The sequence below is a fragment of the Marmota flaviventris genome, chromosome 10 (assembly GCF_047511675.1).
Source record: "Marmota flaviventris isolate mMarFla1 chromosome 10, mMarFla1.hap1, whole genome shotgun sequence".
Classification (NCBI taxonomy): Eukaryota; Metazoa; Chordata; class Mammalia; order Rodentia; family Sciuridae; genus Marmota; species Marmota flaviventris.
The window spans coordinates 65378100-65400178 of NC_092507.1; the positions used below are offsets into that span (position 1 = coordinate 65378100).

Sequence of the window (22079 nt, forward strand, 5' to 3'; positions counted from 1 at the left end):
AGTTATTAGAGGGTCTTAGATTAAACAGATCTCATTAGTTGTAAACCATTGCAAGATTTTTCTCTGGTGTTGAAGAAAATTCAGGACACTGAGGCCAACCATGTCATAGAAGTTTGTTATTATGTTGTAAACTTCAACCTATTTCCTTCCTCAACACAATTCAAATACAAGCTGTTTCAGAATTCAGGACACAGTCATGTGAATGAAACTGCAAAAGGAGATTGCAGAAATGGGCAGAGATCGGAAGTCTACTAATGAACTAAAGATCTGTACTAAAAATAATATTTAAATATACATTTTTTATAAAACAAGTGGTGTTTTTTGCACATTCTATGATAATGCCTGCTGAGATTTTAATAATGCAAGTAAACGTGTCTAAGCCTCTGAGCTCATTTGTCTTCCATTTGTTGGTGTGGTTTGAAAGTAATTCACTTATAAATGGACTACTACAATTTAAATAAGTATACCAAGATAAATGCATTTATGGGACTCAGAATATACGAGATTCTATTATGCCAGGTAGATAGTATTAGATTTAATGGGGATTGTTAAATCCCATGACTGAAAAGAACAAGAAGAAAAAGTAATTCATCTGCATGATAGGACTTCACACACTTCAAATGCGTATCACATATAGTTAGACAGCATCGGAAGAAAGCAATTCATGTATTTTTTTCTGTACTTCTTTACACATGTTCTTCCCTCATTTCCCAGAATCACATCTCCTCCTGAAAATTTAGTTTAAGTAAGGGAGTGAATAAACAGAAACAACAAAACAAATAAAAAACAACAAACAAACAAAAAAACCCAACCAGAAACAATGTTCAGCCTTTTAAATTTTCATTGTAGACTTTTTGGAGTCAAGGCCATGAAAGAATCTGAACAGAGAATTTAGAGAATAATTATTGATTAAAATGTTAACAGAAGAGAGCTATTTATCTTTTCCATTTCTGTAGAGGCTGCATAACAGTTAACCATCTTGGGAAGGGAAAAGGAAGAGAAACTGGACACAGTTGTAGAGAGGAACAGAACTGGGGAAGCCAAGGGGTTGGGGGTAGTCAATAGAGGGAGACTGCTGAGGAATACAGGACAGGATCAGGGTCAGCCACCCCACACCCAAACTAATAGTAAATTCTCTTGCTTAAAATGATCCTGAATATGGCCAGTTTTCACTACTTTCATCATTGTCGCTCTGGTGGGCATCTACTACTTTTATCTCTCAACTGATATTGCAATAGGCTTGTAACTCTCCTGTCCTTTCTTCTCATGATCTATTCTCCACAGAGCAGTCACAGTGTCCACTGCTATTATTTCCCTCCAAACCTACTCTGCTCAAATCAAAATGATTTACTTCCTGCAATAGCCTGCCATTCATGGGCATTCAGACTCGCCTTTCTGTCTGTGATGCTCTTCCCCCTAGATATTTTCATGGTCCTCACATTTACTTCATTCAGCACTCTTCTCCTATGTCATCTCCTGGAAAGATCTAAAGCAGCCGATTATTCCCTCTCCTCACTCTTGTTTCCTTTTCTTTTCTCCATAGCACTTGTACTTAGATGACATTTGTTTGCTGACTGCCTGCTTCCCAGAGAAGAATCTAGCTTCTTGAGAGCAAGAACTTTATTGGCATCTGCAGTTGGCATTTAATAAGTATTTATTGAAAGACAGATTCACAGTTGGGAATACAACTAATACTTACTTTGCAAACTGAAGATATTGGAGTTAACAGTGACTTTTGGGAAGGGGTTTCTACTCAAGTGGAAGGATGGAGATCTCTTAGATCACATTTTTTTACTTTGTTTTCATATTAATGGAGTACATTTAAAAAATTTATTTATGGATGCCATTGCCTTTAAACTCTGGCCAAGAAGTTTGATTGTATTAAAATATTCCTTACAATACAGAGAAACAAGGTAATATGTTGTTTGAAGAGTGTGGAGTTTTTTTCTTTTTCTTTTTTTAAAGCTATAGTAATGTATAACTGACATGCACCAAATTGCACACCTTAAGAATGTATAATTAAATGTTTTGACAAATGAAATCCATTATACCTCTGTTCAAATCTTGACCATGAAATTTAGTAACTGGATGATCTTTAGCTAATCATTTAACTCTCAGGTTCTGTTTATTTACTTGAAAACTGGCAACAACATTGGTTATCTTACTCATAGGTTATTGAAATATAAGTAAGATATATGCAAAGTGCCTGGCAAATAAGAAATATCTAACAACTTATATGGTATTTTTAAAACTAAGTAAGTAATATCTACAAGTTGATTAAAATATATATTTTTGATATTGCTATTCTTTTTAGTAGGGTGAACACCTTATATACCTTTCTGGGCAAAAGTAAATATACCAGTCAGATATAAAGCAACAGAGGATCTGTGTGGACAACAGGGAGCTGGAGAGTGGTTGCCCAACAATGTAAAGAATATACATTTGAATTTTTTAAAAAGGTATTTAAAAGGGATATGTGACAGATTTGTGATGGTCAGCAATGTGAAGTAATAAAAGGGACTTCAGTGTGAAATATACAGGTTTTGATTTATGCCTTACAAATCCGTTATGGGGAGGAAAATGAATTGGAGGGGACAAGCAGAAAAGCAGAGGATCGAATCAGGAGGCTATTGTAGTAATCTATAGGAGGAAGTATGCTAGTTTGGAATAAAATCGATAGCAGAGATCAAGAGAAGTGGATGAATTTGAGATGTATTTTGGAGGTAGAACAGTTGGCATTTTTTTTTACAAGTCCCTAATCAGAAACTAGTTGAATTTCCTTTTAAAAAATTCTTAGGTCGGTGAACATATATGTTTCCCTATCTCTTACATCAATGTCTAGGTTCTTTCTAATATTATATTTAGCTAAATTTACTGTCTAAATGCACTGGATCAGTTAACAATCCTTCGCCTAGGGGAGTGGGCACACTGCCAGTTGGGCGGGGCTTGCTGTGTTTCGGTTTCCTTTCCTGAGTCTCCCAAACATCAAGTTGCCGAAGCTTTTACCCCTCCCATTTTGTGCCTACTTTGCGTTCTGGACAGAGTAGCAAGCTTCTGCTCCAGTCCTCATACAGACTCTTCAAACAGGTAAATTACTGCCTTACAATTAAACAAAAGTTTTCTTTTTTTTCTGATTTCTAAAAATAATCTTTTAGAATGAAAAGCTGAGTAATTGTTTTTCTTGCTACTTGCTCACCTTGTGTTTGTTCCTTTCCTGTGTTACGTTAATAAGAAAAACAAATGTGAGCTTTGTGAGCTTTTGGAAGTACATGGATCTATTTTCAATATTTAATGGAAACTATATTGGATTTTTCACCAGATTGAGAAGTATGGCAGTGACAACTCGTTTGACATGGTTGCAAGAAAAGAGACTGCAACATCATTTTGGAGGAAAGCAGTTTAGCCTTCTTTACAAGGCTAGTGTCCATGAATTCTCTTCTGAAAACTTGTTGGAGAAATGCTGTAACCAAGGACCCACAATAACTGTGATTTACAGTGAAAATTATGTTACTGGAGCATATCTGCTAGACAGTCTCCAGGAAGAAAGGGAAGTTCCTGTCATTCTTTTTGCACTTCAAGAGACTGAGATTTCAGAATACAAAACAGGATCACATAGACTAGAGACATTGTTCTATGACATGTATAGAGATGCATTTGGCTACAGAGTTGATATTAAGAAGCCTCCTGCTGGATTCTGGATGGATCTAGGAAATAAAAGGGTGGCTATGAGCTCAAAAGTAAGTGAAGAACTTGGTCTACCTCAACCTTGTACTACATCCTTTCAGGAATGTGAAGTTTTTCGATGTAAAGGTAGGTTTAATCAGATCATGCAAATCTGTGTAGATTTCTTCTCTTTATGCTTGTAGGTTTCCAATTGATCTGTCTCCTTAAGGAGAAGTGACCTTTTCACTTGCCCTTTTCTCTGGATAGATGGTCCTCAATGAAACTGGCTACAAATTGCTTGCTAACACACAATCATCATTTAAAAAGAAATACGTATATAAAATATACATATATGAGATCTGGTAAATTAACTGGATATATCATGATGTTGGTCATCTTGGATCGGTTACACAAACTTTTTATTGAAATACAACTTATAAAAACATGGAAATATATGTGTACATATATATATATATATGTATGTGTGTATATGTGTGTGTGTGTATATATATATGAAGATGTATCCTCTTAAAAATGTTTTAAGTGTACTTCACAGTATTATTAACTATAAGCATTATGCTGTGTAGTAGACCTTCACAACTTAAACATTTTGCATAATTAAACTATCTTTTGGTCTCCACTTCTCCTTTTTCTCTTGGGCCCTCACAGCCATAATTCTCAACTTTTATGAATTTGACTATTTTAGATTCCTCATATAAGTGGGATCATGAGTATTTGTCCTGCTATTTGGCTTTTGCTGCACATAATAACTTTTAGGTGCACACGTTGTCACTAATGCCAGGATTTCCTTCTTTTTAAGGTTAAATAATATTCTGTTGTGGGGTATATACCACATTTTAAAACTGATTCGTCCAAGTCCAGTGATGAACATTTAGGTTGCTACTCAGCTGAGTTTTCCACCAATCAAAAAACAGTAATTAATTTACTTACTTTTCCACTAAAGGACATTTGTTTCCAGTTTTTGTTGTTGTGAACAATGCTCCTCCTTTACTATCTTTATGCAGTTAACTTTGTGCTCAAAAAAATACTTTTTAATGTTGGCTTTCCAGAAGTGGAGCTTCTGTTTAAGGACTATGCACATTTGCATTTGGACAGTTGCTTTCAAAAGTTTCATTCGTCAATACCATCCCCAATAGTTTTATGAAAATAACAGTTTCCTTGTATCCTTGCTAGTCTTTGATATTATCAAACTTCATTTGCTGATTTGATTGTGAAAGGATGTTTCCTCATTTTCGTATTTGTTTATCCCATTCACTAACAAGTATATGTGCATTGGTCATTTACATTTATTACATGAAATATTTATATCTACCCATTTAAAGAAGGTATAATGGGGATGATATTTCTTGAGCATTTGCATGTTCCAAAGTAATTGTCTGTGGTGATTATACTGGAATGACTGTATGAGAATATATAATTTCTGTATCAAATTTTATTTGGGAGGCTGAGTAATTGTAATATTTCCACTGCACTGATGTTGCAGTGGAAAAACAAAGGTCAAATTTATCTGTTATTACTTGTTTTTCCCCTATGAGTGATTCAGTCTTTCTTACTGACTGCTCCAAACATTTAATTTTTTAAAAATCTGGTAAATTAACTTGGATATATCATGATGTTGGTCATCTTAGATCAGTTAAATAAACTTTTTATTGAAATACAACATATAAAAAGAAGTACTCAATTGATAAGTATACCAACTGACAAACCTATAAATAAAACTCCCTCTTATAACCACTACTCAGATGAAGAAATAGATTTTACCATTAGGTCAGACCACTCCTTTATGACGTCTTCCTTTTATTGCCTGAGGCAAACGTTATTCTGTCCATATTAACATTAATTTATATTTCTTATATTTTAATGGTAGATATACAGAACTATACCAGATCATGTGCTCTTCTGTTTCTGGCCCCTTCAGTTGATGGTATATTTGTGAGATTGTGCTAATATAGAGGATTGCATTGAAAAAAAAATATGACTCTTAAAAATCAGATATCTCTATACGAAGCTATACTCGTAATTCCAAAGATAATGACAATCAAAAATCTCAAGGAAGAAACAGTAGTGGTATATTCTGTGTGTCTATCTAGATTCTTCCTTTCCATATTGGACATGAGTTTCTTGGACAAAAACAGGCAGGGTTGCAAAGTGAAAATTATGGGTCACCTTACACATGCAAAGGTGGTAAGATTGTGGAACCCATATACACAAGCTTACATGGCACTGTCCAGGAAGGTATGCCCTGTAAATTCACGAGATCTACATTTATTTACTGTATATAATTCTGTGCCATCCTTTAAGGATACTCAAAAAGTGAGTACTCTTCCTTGTAGCAAATATCATTAGTTTATTTACAAGGATGTAAAATTATATTTTTAAGGAAATTGGTCTAGGTCATTTGTCTTTTTTCTTTCCCTGAGAGTACTCCCTAGCACAGTAAGTGAAGGCATCATAATTTAGCTGCTCTAACTCTCTCTCTGCATAGTGAGTCATCCCTTTTCATTTTTACAAAGTACATTATGATGAAACCATATATGGTGCACACATATGCATATTTTTAAAAAATGCAAGAATAAAATTATAAAGTTATACCATATGCTTATGTTCAGCTTCAGTGGATACTAACAAAATATTTAATGTAGTTGTACCTATTTCTGTTACGACAAATAGTATATGAGAGTTTCTATCTACTTTAAATCTTCTTCAATGCTTTGTATTAACAATTTTAAAACATGTACTATTCTGATATGTGCATGGTGGCACAACGTTTAGTGAATTTGGCTTTCTTTAGATTACATTAGTAATTTATTTCACATTTTAGAATAATTAATCATCATATTAATAAGTATCCTTTTTCTAGTTTTAAAATTTATCTTTATTAATTATTCATTTTTATATTCCAAAGATTGGTTCACTTATTGTTTCTGTTCCTATGTTCTATTTTCACAACTTTTCTTCTTTCTTATCATTAATAAATTGTGCTTTCATCACAAGGTTGACATAAGGTGTTTGTACTGTGAATTGGTATGTATTTATAATTTTGGTTTTTACATTTCTTTTTGGTTATCATATTTATTTAAGAAAATGCTTTGTAAAATACCAAGAAGTTGCTTTTCTGTTTGTCAATAGTTATTCTTTTCTAGTTTTTATAGTCATTGAATGAAGTCTATGAATACTACCCTTGGTGATTTAATGAAGTTTACTCTGTTACTTTACTTGTGGCCATATAAACAAGGTTTTCACATTCTATTCTTTTTATGTAGTTTATAAAGGATTGCCAGTATCTCTAAACCTAATCCTTATGGTTTTAAATCCACAACAAAACAATGTCCCTTTCCCAGAAGCAAAAACCTGTGGGTCTGAAACTCATGGGTCTGAAAGAAGTCCTCGGCACACCTCGACCACTCACTGTTCTTTGATTGCCACATCACTTGCCCTATCTTCTATTCTGCTGGGGTGAGGGATGATATGACATGAAGTTCCTAGAGCTCCAATTGTTGATAGCAGGTTTTGAAGAAAGTCTGATTCCCCCTTGCTGTTTGAGTGTCTCTGTACATTATCATCTCAGACCTGTTGGATTTTTTTCAGGGAAAATACCTTGGAGCATTCCCAGTCTTTTCCCTGCATCTACCTTCCTCTAGCTCTAGCTTCAGAATGCACTCCCACCCCTAAGGCCCATGTTAGAATGAATGGTCCACTGTTGATAAGCAATTGGGTGAAGAAAGATCTGAGGACAACAGTCTTCCAGTGCCCATCTTGCCCCTAGCTCTCTTCTTTGCAAACAAGATGATATTAATGAGATTTGCCAGCATTTCCTCAGCCTGCTTTTTACTGTACTGCACTATCCTCATGGCAAGGCTATTTGTGCATTTGTCCCTAGTGAATTTGTTCATATTCATTCAGACAATCAATCATTTAACAATTCATAATCTACTTTATTTTTTCTTTCCTTTAGATTTATTGGACGAAAGAAAGGAAGAAGGAGTCATTGTGTAAGTTAATATTTTTAACAGTATACTATTCTGTTCATGATTTTTGACTTATTTTATGATAGATTCTATCAATAAAAAATGGCAACACAAATTATCACAGATAATTTGCAGATTGTCTAGAATAAATTAAAAGTATGATTGTGAAACAAGAACAAGAACAACACTGGGTAGAGAGAATAAATTCTAATGTTATTATATACTTTAAAAAATTATTTGATGGAATGTCTGTTTTTGTTTACTTTGGAGAACTATTGTGAAAGAAATGGTTGGTTTTCAGCTGGAGAAAATCTGGTAATGGTGTACAAGGACATGTTAGAAATCCTTAACTTCTATAAACTTCAAATGTGATATAATATGTTTTTGGAAGATTTTTATTGATTTATCTTCATGTTTAACAGCTGATGTTTATTCCTAATAATGTATATGGTCTTTTAGCTTGAGTCTGAAAAGTTTTATGTCTGACTTTAGTTTCAACTGTTATTTTTGCTTTTCCTTCTTTTACAATAGAATTTAAAAGAGGTCATTTGCATGTCTTTGTGCAAGAAGAAAAACTGCTAATAATAAGACAAATTATACATAGGAAAAGAAATAAATTCTAGGAAAATTTATGGTAAATTCCTGTGGTCTAATCTCAGTCATTGTAAAAAAAAATGTGTTTAAATAGGCTCAAGAGGACCTTGCTGTTTGCCATGAGTACTTATAAGCCATATAAAGACATGGTTCACCAAATAAGAATTCTGCTGCTGGGTCCAACTGGAGCTGGGAAATCTAGCTTTATCAACTCAGTGAAATCTATTTTTCGAGGCCATGTGACAAATCAGGTGCTGGTGGGCTGTGATGCAACTGGGATTTCTAAGAAGGTTGGTATATTCTAGGCAACCCAACTTTTTCTTCTTTTTTCAAGGCAATTATTTTTGAAAAGGCTTTTACTGAGGACAATAGTTTTCCAGTGCCCATCTTGCCCCTAGCTCTCTTCTTTGCATGTAGACTTTATCACAGTTTACAACAAAAAACGTACATTTGAAGTTTGTTTATTCCCTTTTTTAGTACAGGACGTATCCCATTAAGGATGTGAATGATGGCCAATGCCTGCCCTTTATTCTGTGTGACTCACTGGGGCTGAGTGAGAAGGAAGGCCTGTGTGCGGAAGACATAGTCTCCATCTTGAAAGGCCACGTTCCTGACAGATATCAGGTAAGATTAAGCTAATCATTAAAAAATTATAATTGATTTGTAAAATGTGTATTTTTGCCTGTTATCCATGACATCAGAACCTGGTTTAACTTAGTGCATCAGCACTCCTCTTTTTAAAATATACTTGTTGAAATTTCTGTGTTCATTTTTGGTGGTGAATTTCACAAAGAATAAAAATATTTCAAGGACTTTCTGTCATGGCTTCATAACAGCCATAAATTCTGTTCAACTTCCCATAAGGTAATTTTTCTTATGTAACAGAAGTCTGAAGGTAGGTAGACTGGAGCCAGTGTAGAAGCTTGTAAGTTAAGTAATTTCAGAAATCCTTCTGACCCTTTAGACATCTCAGCTCCGGGTGCTGAGGATTGAATGGTTGTGTCCTCCACCACCTCAAAGTTCATATGTTAAAGCCCTAAATACCCAAAAGTCATGGTTTGGTGGTGGGGCTTTGGGACGCAATCTCCTTTGCTTTCAAGGATAGAGATAGCTGTCTGTGAACCAAAAGAGGAACCTCAATAGTCACCAAATCTTCTGGTAGCTTGCTCTTAGACTTTACCATCTCCAGAATTGTGAGAAATAAATATTTGTTGTCAAAGCCACCATCATTTGTTCATTTATTCTCTGTTGTTTTATTGATATATTTTTCTATTCCTTTAAAATATCATTTTAATTTTCCATATTAATTTTTTAATTACCATAGCAGCCAATTATTTCTCAATTAATCACTTGATAAGTCACATTTATTATTTATTTATGACTTGTTTTTCTTGACAATTTAACACATATCCTTTTTGAAGCAAGCTTTCTTGTGTTATGTTTGGTTGTGCTTGATTTGTTATTTTGATTGAAATTTTATTAACATTTTCATGTTGAAAGTTTATTCATATCTTTACATATCCAGTGTTTCTATTCAGAAGCAGAGACTTAATTTTCTGTTCATGTAAATTTATTTCATTCTTTAAAATAGGGTTAACCTGTAGATACTGTTTCAGTTTGCTTTTTTAAAAAGTATACAGATAAATACACAGGGGCATATATCTTTCCTTAAACATAGCTAAAGACCCTTATCACATCTAACATGTTCACTTGTTCCTCATCAAATACTGCTCAATATTCAAATCTCTAATAGTCTTATATAAGTATCAGACATGTAAGACTTTTTCTGAAAAATAAATCAAATATATTCCATCCCTTTTAGCCTATATATCCTGTCTTTATATGTTTTATTTTTTCTTAAAATTTGTTTTAAGATATCCAGTTGGATGTTCTGTAGACTTCTATGCACTCTGTACTCTACTTTTTGTATCCTTCTGTGTGGTTTACGTGGTCCTCTGTTTTCTGTAGATCCTGACCATTGGTAGTTGAATATGGACATGTATTCTGAATCAGATTCTACTTCATAGATGGTGTTGTTTTCTTTCATGAGGACATAAATGTTTTGGGTTTTCTTGCTTCTCTAGTGTTGTTATTTACTCATGTTCAATTTCTATATCCATTTACTAATAAGGACGTAAGAATGGTGATATTCTACTTTTATCATTCCTCATCCTTTCACACATGAAGGAAAAACTTCCCCTCATCTACATATTTTGTGGTTATACAAAAGAAAAGTCTGAAATATGCTTGAATTTTTGTCCACTTTATGAACTTTTGAAATAACAAGTTGTTTCTTTAGTATTCAAGGAATCTACTTTCCCTGCACCTTCAAATAATTTCCTTCCCTCTTTCTACAAGTAATCCTGAAAAGTTTACAGTTTATTTCTTTAATATATAAGAAAATTCATATAGATTTGTGCTTCTCCTTTTCTTAGAGAAGTGGTAGAACACTGTATTTTATGGATATATCAGATTTTTAGTGCTACAAATAGTCCTATGGCAAACAGCCTTGTCTTCTCTCTACATAGTTTTGCATTTTGCTACTCTATCTGTAGGACAGATCCCAGCAGAGCAATTGCTAGTTTAAGAGTAAAGACATCCATTGCATCTTAAAGCATTTCCCTTCCCACTCTCTGCCTGTTGATACTACCTTTCTGTGAATTCTTTTCCATCTGTCTTTCCCCACATGACTTCTTTTATCTACAATACTTTTTCTAGACTAACTCTGCCTTTTTCTAGCCCTCATGTTGTGTGACCCTTGCTCACAGAAGCCTTATCTGACTAGGTAAAAGGGCAGCCACCTACATACATAATGACGATTTTCTCTACCAAATTGTTACCCTTGTAATATTAGAGATTTGTCTCTTTTGTTCACTGTTTTGTTCACTTGTACAGTGACTGGTGCATAGCATATGCTCATAAATATTTGTTGATTCATACATTGTTTTCTTTCTCCCTTACAGTTTAATTCTATGGAACCCATCACATCAAGGCATCGTAACTATATTCATTCCCCATCACTGCAGGACAGAATCCACTGTGTGGCATTTGTGTTTGATGCCACCTCTGTTGAACAACTCTCTCGTGAGATGGTGGCAAAGATCAAGAGAATACGAAGGGAGATGATAAAGTATGGTGAGTCTCAATCCACTTTGCTACTAGGGGTAATTGACTAGACTTTATTGCAGAATGTTTTGGGGGTAGGGCAGGATGAAGGACTTACGTAATCGCAAATTTGAATCTCTCCTGATTCATTGGCATGATATGCCTCATCTTATTAATCAATAAAATCAGTACATTTGGGTCCTCCTTCTTTGCTCTTTGCCAATCATGTGTTCAACTCTTCCTTCACGTTAGGCCATGGAGTTTATTTTATTTTTTAATATTTTAGTTGTAGACGGACACAATATCTTTATTTTGATTATTAATTTTTTATGTGGTGCTGAGTATCGAACCCAGTGCCTTACACATGCCAGGCAAGTGCTCTATCACTGAGCCACAACCCCAGCTCCCAGGCCATGGAGTTTTTAACACTACTTTGTCCTTTGTGGAACTGTCATGGTGCCCATCCTATTCAGGAGATCTTCCTCTACAGTTGATCCTATGTTAGTGCTGGGGTCAGTGGCTGGACAGGAGTTACCTAATTGTGTCTGCGTTACTAAAGAAATCTCTATTATGAAATATACGGAGATACCTATGGCCATAATGGTTAGCTTTACCCTGACCTCAGTGCACCCTGTCAAGAGTTAGTCCCATTAATCCTTCTTTCTTGATATATTTCCCCAATTAGCTCTCCAGTGAGCTCCTTTTGCTTCTGTTTGCTTTTTCTCAAGGTCTGTGCATCTGATGTTTTTCCTACAAGTTATCTGCTACAAGTTATTTACACATCTGCCTTGGAAGGAATTTATAAAAACTTGAGAAGTAACTTAAAGGGTCTGGGGATGTGGCTCAGTAGTAGAGTGATTTTCTAAAGTGTGAGGCCCTGAGTTTGATCCCCAGCACCTGACAAAAAAAAAAAAAAAAGCAATTTAAAGAAGACCCGTGGCCTTGTTATTCACCTCACTGTTCATTACTAACTGTACTTAACAGCAAGAAAAACACAAAGAAGCAGAAAAGTAATCTGTTTTATAGGGAGAGGCAGCAGAAAGGCTTTGGAGAAAGAAAAAAGGATCGGGGAGTTAAAATGCCCCATGTTTGACTTTTCTTGGCTTTATGTGTTTTGAGTGGGAATGAGTCAGTTTTTCACAAATTTGATCAAATTAGAAAAAGGAAATGTTGGATTTACCTGCTCACTGAAATTTAAAATCTTGCAATGGTGGTGTATAGAGAGGTGCTTGCTAAAAACTTTTTATTTGTGAAGTTCTGATGCATTCTGTCTCCTTGATGTCTCTTCTCCCCAATATCTTCATTAGAGCCCTTTGGTCTTTTCTCTATAATATGAATTAGTAATATTGTAGCATAAATTTTACTTACCTTTCCCAAAATGTGGTTTTATTTTTATCTTCATTTCTCACCATGGAATGCAATGAAGGGGACTTCCCATGTCAGAGAAATTCCAGATACTGTGAATAATCCAGGAGAACTTTTTTTGAGGGGTCGATGTGGGGGAACTTCCCAAATCTAAAATTGTTCCGTGGGGAACCTATGGCCTGGTTGACAGTTAATTAACTTTAAAATACTGATGCTGTGTGTGATGATAAAAACAATATGTATCTGTTTGATGTAGGTGTGGTACATCTGGCTTTGCTCACTCATGTGGATAGCATCAATCTGATTACAGTAGGTGACTTCCCAGACATCTATAGCTGTGTGCCTGTGAAACTCAAGGTAATGAATTATGCTTCATGTAAACACATTTTTTTGGATATGTCACTATGATAACATTACATTTGTATAAAAACAAAATAGACATATACTGAATTTAAGAAGAATTAAAATAGTTTCTTAGATAATTAGGACTCATTCTCAATTTTTAAAATATTAAATGTACACAAAGACACATGTGTGTTTATAATCTATCTCTATATCTACCTATATAATCTTTACAATGATACTGATTAATAATTGCATTCATTGTAATTCAGTTCAATTAAGTCTATTATTGATTACCTTAAGATCAAGCTGGTATGATAGTCTGTAATTAGATTCAAGATAATTATAACAGTTCCCCTGCTCTAAAAAGTTTATCATTTCATAGGTGGGTGAGAGGGTGGGGAAGTGGGATAAGAAAAAATTGACAAAACAATATGATATGATTAAGTATGATAGGTAACATGAAATGACTAAAAACAAAGTGCCTTCAAAGTTTAGAGGAGGAAAGTGTCACGTGGGAAGATTTCACCAATGAAGTGGCACTGGGAAATGGCTTTCAAGGAGAAATAGGGAGTGAAGAGACAAATTGGGGAAAGTCAATATCTTAAGGGAGGAGAAAGCAGCCTGCCTGGAGGCATGGAGTTGCTCAATTTAGTGGAGGACTGGGTCTTTGCAGAGGGAGGTAAAATGAGAAAGGAATATTTGCATGAGATAATGTTGCTTAATTTTTGCATTGTGGGGAATCCTAGCAATTTTTTGAAAGGGTGGCAATATGTTCAAAGCTAAGCTTCACAGAAACTAATCTGTTTGCCACTGTGGGCAGATACATTAGAGTCCAAAGGGATGTGGCTGTGGGGACACCAGTTGCAAAATGTAATAATAGTTAATATTCATTAAGCACTATGTGATAGTTTTTCTCATTCATTTGCTAACAACAATCCTATGAAATGTATCCCGTCATTACTACATTGTATAGATGAGAAAGAAAAGGCACACAGAATACAGCATTTCCAATGTTTATTGACAGTGCTAAGAAATGACAGAGCCATACTGTGAACTCAGGTAGTTCGGCTCCAGAGACAAACTAGTCGAAGCCAGAATTAAGCATTAGTCTAGTCAACTCTACTTATTCTGAGAATAATTTGTGAAGAGAAACAGGAAAATCATGGACTCTAGTGTATGTGGAAAATACTTCAGTTTCATAGAAGTTTCTCTAATAGAAACTATACTTTCTGTTTCTAATTTATAATGAATCTATTGCATGTATTCTAAATGAAAATTATCAGTGATATTAGAACCTGACAAAATGAAGTTCTTCCAGAAACTACTTTATGGGGTCAGATGTTCAATTTTTTAACAATAGTAAAATTATTGCTAAGTTCCTACTTTTTGTTATTATTTTCATTGCCATATCTGTTTTACTGTGTCAAGATCCATGTGTTTTAATTTCTGTATGACAGCTAGAGACAGTCCACAGAAAACTTGGATTTGCTCTTTCTGACATCTTGGTGGTCAGCAATTATGTCTCTGAGTGGGAGCTGAACCCTGTGAAGGATATTCTAATCCTCTCTGCACTGAGACAGATGCTGTGGGCTGCAGATGACTTCTTAGAGGATTTGCCTTTTGAATAAACAGGTAGATGCTTTTGGTGGTGTAGAAATTTGAAAGTATCTACTTCGCTACTTCCTTCCTGGATCTATTGAATACCTTGCGGTTAGTTCTCTGTCTCCTTGTGAGTCTTGCCCTGTGATTAGACCTGCCCTTTAACCCACTAGCTGGTTGCACTGTCCTGCCTCCTCTTTTTACCTCCTTCAATATATTCTGGAGAATTCATACTAGTTCTCTTCCTCCCTGTCTTGTTTTAAGACAACATTTTTGAAATGATCTATCTCTGTCATTCTCACAGTCTGAAAATCCCTTGTTTTATCCTTGGCCTCCTGTCTCAGAATATGTTTCTTTGCTTGGGAAATAGAATTGGATTGGGTAGTTTGACCTGTATGTTACCTGATGGCAGCAACTAATAGAGTCACTTCAAAAGACTTCCTTGACAATAGCTCCCACTATTGAAGGGAATCCAAGTAGTAAGAGACCTGAAACACTAATTAGGCTTGAGTAATGTCAGAGAGAGATTCCAGTAATAATGGATCCAGTGGTGGATATAATGGAAACGGAATAGTAACTTAAGGGTGTCTTTGGGAAAATGTATCCATAAGCAGAATGCAGCTCTGCCTTTGAGGCAGGCGATAGAACCATCATAATTGCTAGTTTCTATTACCAAAAGTCAGAACCTATGGTTCTCATCCTACTAAAGCAACATAAGCTTCCTGGTTTCCTGAAGGGAATCCCTTAACTGAGAGAAATAATGCATGTTGGAAGCCTAATCTCTCTCACCCTGTTGATGGTAAAAAGTTGTTTGAAAAAGGCAAAGTTAAGTCCATACAATGTGTAGAACTGAAGGCAGCATATCTAAGAATGCAGGAAATTTGGATTTTCACCGGGGGTAATGTCTGTATCTTTATGACTCATGCTGTGGTCATTATCTTTGCACTCACTGAAGATAGGATCCACATGATCATATAATTAAAATGCACTGTGAGTAGAATTACATCATGGAAGTTTGCGGGATTCTGTGAAAGACTTCAAATGGAACATATCAGTGAACACCAGATACAAAGTGGTTGTTGTCTCATAAAGGTTAGAATCCAAAGGCTGATGATGCACTTTGCCCATTCCTTGGATGCATCTCTTTGTGTGCATAATCTGAAAAAGGATGCTCAAGTTATAAATAGTAGGTGGAACCATAGCAGACTCCTTTATGGAAACTGCTAACATGGCAACAACACATCCAGCAGGCTAGCAGAAAGAGAATTTCCGAAAGTAGATTTTGGGTAAGATTCTCTGAAGGAAAAGGCCAGCAGGTAAAATATCTTGAACCTTTAGTGGTTACCTGAGTGACTTCCACTAAGTCCTGATTAGAATAAATGCATGTTAGATGTTGACTTTGCTTATGTTTTGCTTATAGCAATGGCTTAGAACACCATTAAAGTTTTGGAACAACATAATGTGAACAAATTCGGTCTTCTATACTATACATCATCATATCAGAATACACATATCCGAGTTGTATATGTACAAAAATGAGCTAAGAGACATAGCATCAAATATACTTAGAACTGGATTGGTAATCAGCACTGTATCTTATCAGGTGTAATTTGATTATTTGTCCCTTCCTTATGATCTTATACTTATGCATTGAGTACTGAAAATATGTACTTCTAGGTGTGTGTATACTGCATCTTTGCCAGGCCCTACTAATAAGGGAGGAACAATGGTTTGTAGGGCTAGTTGGATTATTGCACCCAAGACAGTATTGATCTTATACTTATGACTTGAATTTTTGGACTATTCTCCCTCATCTTCCTCTCTCTATAGGCAATATGGTCTGTGCTAGCAAGAGAATATGTCTTTTATGTTTATGGTCTCAGATTTGGCATTATGTGTGTTCTCTTACATCAACCTGCACATAGTATATGTTGTACTGTTACAATCAAAGATGAGACAGAGGTTTCATTTTATTTTATTCAATATTTCGTTTTATTTTATGTTATTTTAGTTCTTGGAAAATCAAATTATAATATTATGTCCTCTCCAATTCTATCTTACTCTCAAACAATAGAGAAAGTCTCACACACTAACTTTGCTGGCCTGACTCTGCTATTTGGGCTCTCCATCTCCATGGTGTACATGCTTCTGAAGTCAGGTGTTTAGACTCTGGTTATCCAGTGCCCCGTTTCCCTCCAGTTTCTTTTCACCATGTAATCCACTAGAAATATTTTGTTTCCTTTTTTTTTCAGTGCCCAGAAGTGAATTATCAAGTATGCAAAGAAGAATATAAATATGTGAATCTTACACAAATTGAAAATTTTGCCACATCAGGGAAGAGAGAAGTAGCTAAGAGTAAAAGGGTGGATTCTGTTTATTTCTAGGATTAATAGTATCTGCAAAATCATAGTCTCTGCAATAACTAGGAACAGCAAGATTTTATCATTAATTGTGAAAGATAGTCATAATTTTTCTTGGATTTATATTGTATATCTATGAGAAATAAAATATCATTTATATAATCTAGATCTAACTTGAGTATGTGTGATTTTTTGGGGGGAAAAGTTTATTTTAATAAGATTTGTCAGCATCTTCTAATCTTTACCTTGTTTGTCTTAATTTTGCCTCATTTTATCTATCTATTTTGCAGTGCTGAGTATCAAAACTGGTCTTATGTTATCTTATTTATTAAGTATTTAATTTTATTCTCTTTGGGTCCCCACTTAATGTTGTATATTTTACCTTAAAGTTGTTTCTTGTTTAATATCTGAACCTTTCCAGGATGTGGTGATTAACATAATGAGGGTTACACAATATTAATACTGACAGGGACTATAGTTTGATCACTCTTTATGGTTACTTCAGTTACAAGTGAAAAACTTTAATCTGAAGTATATGAATAAAAACAGGATTGTCAGTCAAACCATACAAAATTCTGGGATTGAACTGCCTCAGGGATGATGTTTTTCTCTCTGTATGTCTATCTGTCTGTATCTTTGTCTCTTCTCACACGCCCCTTTTCATTCCTCAAGTTTATGTGTTGCTGTCATTCTCTCAGGCTAGCATTCTTGATAAATCTTAAGCTTTCTGTATCCAAGCATCAAGCTCACATTTATTCTACTTTGTGATCAGAAAAGAAAGAGCACTTTTCTTTCCTAGCTTCATTGTACAAAAGAACTGTAGTTGATCTGGTCTGAGTCATGTGTCTCCACCCAGGAACAATCACTTTGTCCAGGGAGCAAGAAAAAAAAAAATGATCATCCCATTTCAGGTTGTGCCTTGCCAAGGATGGTGATTTAATAGTGTAAGAGTTAACTGTGGACATGGCCACTGTTGGATTAACCGAGCTAGAAAGGAACAATAATATGCATCGGTATGTTTTGCATCTAATTCCCCTCAAAGATTATAGGATTTGTGACAAAAAAAAGTTTTGTAAATATGTCAAAAAGTAAAATTCACTTAAAAAAAAACTTTTGTAGGATTTCAAAGTTGCATAATTTTCTTCTTATCAAAAGAAAGCCAGGCTTAATTTACTTTCTCGTGGAAAGAGTCACAGTATACATTGTACATCCTAGTATCTACCATCCTAGTAAACTCTCGTGTGCTAATATAAACTAGAGAGATGCACTTTTACTTGATCATCTATCTATCTGCACTAAATTGATTCATTATAATTATACTATCATGATAAATTCCTCATCAGAAAAGGAAGGAACCTGGGGCAGAAATGAGTACCGTGACAAGACATTCAGTTCAATTTTGAAGGGAAAACTTGGGAGTGTATTATAGAAAACTTTAAGCAGACAGTAATGAAAATATGTACTTCTTGGTAGGTATATTCTGCATCTTTGCCAGGCCATACTAATAAGGAAGGAACAATAATTTTTAGGGCTAGGGCTAGTTGGATTTTGAAGGATACATTTATTGCACCCAAGATATTATTGACCTTTATATATCAAGCAATCTAAAGAAAGTATGACTTCTAATGGGGTCTGGAACAAAAGAGGTTTTGAGAGATTTACAAAGGAAGAGCAGTAGCTGAAGTAGCACAATTAAAGACATGTTATGCTGATGCACGAATTATTCAGGAAGTACCAGGCAGACATGTTCAGACTAAACTCTGGAAGATGTCTGTTACTTACATGTTAGATGTTGACTTTGCTTACCTTTGATTCTAGCCAAATCTTAGGACACTTAAAAGATTTGAAACAACATATTGTGAAGAAACCCAGTCTTCTAGGCTATAATTCATCAGATCAGTTGTATATGTATCAAAATGAGCCAATAGACGTAGCATCATAAAAACTTAACCAATTTCCATATCCTTTATTTAGTAACAGTTTGATTAAAACCTGGAATGAGCCCTTCTATGGTACAATCAAGAAAAGCAAACCAGAGTTCAAAAAAAAAAGGTACATCTGATCATGGTAATTTGACAATGAAAGTAATTGAGAAAAGATGGCATGTTTTTAAACTTGAAGATAACTTCACAGGGGTCATAGGAAACAATAAAGATGAGGTAAAAGTCCTGTCATCATGGGTTCTGTCACCTGGTCATAGAACCAGTTATAAAAGAGTGTGCACCCAGGATTCCATCCAATGGGGGCAACAAGGCTTGATTCTCCTATGTGTTATAAAAATGAAAACAAAGTTAAAAGCTCATCTTTAAAAAGTATCTGAACTCCCCTCCCCACAAAGAAGAACTAGATTGGGTGATTAAAATATTTATTGATAAGCACATGAAGGACTTATCAATAAGTATTTTAATATTTATTTAATGAATATTTAATGAATAATTAAATATTTAATGAATCAATTTAGATATTTTCCAGAGAAAAACCACTGGAAGTGTTTTGGGCACATGCTTGTAGAGCAAGTGGAGAACAATGATGCACTAACACACATTTATCTTTCCAACATAAATTGTCTTTGACCTTGCCACATCTAGTTGTGTTATCTCGCATATCCCAACAAGAGAAGGCATCTCTATTAAGAGTACTATTTCATTTCCTCTGAATTTGACTTGCATACTGGTAAGGAAATGAAGGACTGGATAGAATTCACCTCATGTGTCTAAACTAAGACTGATTAATTGCCTAGAAGTGGGTGTATGTGTGTGTGTGTGTGTGTGTGTGTGTGTGTATGTGTTAAATGATTATTTACCTTTCTTCTCTTTCTTCCAAGGAAATAGAGATGAGAAGCCAAGGCAGGGTTATTCCAGCCATTTTCAATGTAGGTAAGCAGTAGAGACACATCTGAGTAGTAAAATCTTGTAATAAATAGGTAAAAAATGGCAGATGGAAATGTGTAATGAAGGTGGGATGCATCACTCTTTTCCTAAAAATATGTCTCAGAGCAGGAGAAAAACACTCATCTATTTCAGATACAATGCCAACTCAGGAAGAAGATCCTGGATTTTTTCCCTCTCTGAGAAGGAGATCAACAATGAAGTCAACTACAAGGGAACTCTGGTTTTGTTATTTACCAAAAAAGATATCAGATATATTTGATGCCTCCCTTCAATATTAGCTGGTTGGAATTTTCATTTGGGTCTGATTTTATTGCTTAATACTTATCACATCGATTCTATTTATCCTGGAGAGAAATCCTACCCCTGAGCTGAAGTGGGTATGTTGTGACTTAGCTGAGTATGGAAAAAACGTGTCACCAACTATCCTTCTCATAGGGTGGACTTTCCTTTGTTCTTTTGACTAAACCACATGCTAATGTGGAAGGAACCTTAAGCCATTAAGATATTCAGGATGACAGAATTGTGTCTAAGAATATGAACTATTGCCTAAAAATTGTCAAAGAATATGAACTATTTGCCTCTGACACTTTGAAAAAGACCATGTGGAAGCCTGATGCAACAAGGCTTTAAATGCATCAAGCAATCAACTGACAGTTTCCTGGAGTATCAATATTATAAGTTTCAACTGTATACTTGGACAGCATCCATGGCACAAGCAGTCAGTGGCAATTATATTTATAGAGTATTAACTAATAGTGACCTCAACATACCAAGAGAGATTTGAGAGCCTTAGGAATTGAACTTGATGAATCAAGTGTAAGATGTTCTTTCTGGAGGCTTACCATCATTTCAAGAAAGAGTTTTAATTCAGGTAAGGGACATTAGAAGGAGTTCTGTTACTAGAAAGGCCAATTAGAAAGATAGTGAAGCTATTCAAAGTTTAAAAAGGAAGGAGGGAATTAAAGAAAGGAAGAAAGGATGGGGAGGGAGGAAGAAAGGGAGAATGAGGGAAAGCAAGAGGGTAGAGTGAGTAAGCACATGGAAACTGTGGCTGAATGAATCAGAGGCATAGGCTATGGAAATGGAGGACCAGCCTATTATAATTTCAATACAATTGTCTTTTGGGGGGGAGAGGGGTATATTCTGAAATGTCTTTGTTTTTAAATTTCTATACACATGCAAGATGATCTTGTATGAGAAAAACAATCAGAAAATAAAATAAATCTTGCTTTAAATGTTAAAAAAAGAGAGATGACCATGTTCTCCATGGTTAAATAGGTTAAGATTGGGTAGATCAATACTGTTTCCTCCTTTTGAGAAGCAGATGCTATGGAGAAGTCTGTATCAGTAAAAACCCATTTTGTTGTGGCTGGCATATGTTTTTTCTCCTTCACCAGATGGTACTCAGAATTTACTGAACAGTGGTCTCTGGTAACTATCCCAGTTACAGAAATATATATAGCCTATTGAACATGGCAATTTCATTGGGATGGGTAGTAAAATGAAATGTACTATTATTGATTTGTGGTGTGCTAAGGATCATTTAAAAATCTCTACCATACTGTACAGTATAATAGAGAATATATAGATTCATTTACAACCATCATTGAAAGTAACGTATAGTTAATGAAGTTCCAGATGAAAAGGTTTCCCATTTGATACATGACTGATGGAAACTGTTTGGTAAAGGAAAAAGTTAATTTCATTTTTAAAAAGTTATACATGCAGTTGAATGCCTCTATCAATACCTATAAAATGTGTAAATAATGGTGAATAAAAGAGTCCATGTGATACGGGGATATCAAAACACTTGTAAGGTGTATGTTCATAGCAAATATACTTTACTGAGGAAATTCCAACTCTAGTTAATGATGTTGGTTTTGGTGGTCTTCAGTCTTTTAGTATTTTCATGTCTGCATATTCAGCATTATTGAAATTGTTTTAATAAAAATTATGAGAAGTTACCCTAGGAATAGATTACAATGATATGTTGAGAAGTTTCAGGAAAGCAAAATGGAATAGCTGGGCCTTTCCTTTAGTTTTGGGGTCAATGAGAGAATTCATCAGTTTTCTTTGTAAGGAATATGTGAGGCCCTGGGTTCGATCCTCAGTGCCACATAAAGATAATTATTCATTATAATTAGTAATAATAGGTAGTTAATAATTAA

At 34.9% G+C, this 22079-nt stretch overlaps 1 protein-coding gene across 1 annotated transcript; it reads left to right on the forward strand.

The window, feature by feature from the left end:
• The first annotated feature begins 2998 nt into the window (after positions 1 to 2998).
• Positions 2999 to 17186, forward strand: Ifi44 (interferon induced protein 44). Its single transcript, XM_027935243.2, has 9 exons — positions 2999 to 3087; positions 3320 to 3810; positions 7640 to 7676; positions 8341 to 8536; positions 8724 to 8870; positions 11210 to 11381; positions 12973 to 13073; positions 14519 to 14693; positions 16913 to 17186. Exons 2-8 carry the CDS (start codon positions 3330 to 3332, stop codon positions 14687 to 14689), a joined length of 1305 nt encoding a protein of 434 aa, XP_027791044.2. The 5' UTR covers positions 2999 to 3087; positions 3320 to 3329; the 3' UTR covers positions 14690 to 14693; positions 16913 to 17186.
• The last annotated feature ends 4893 nt before the right edge of the window (positions 17187 to 22079 follow it).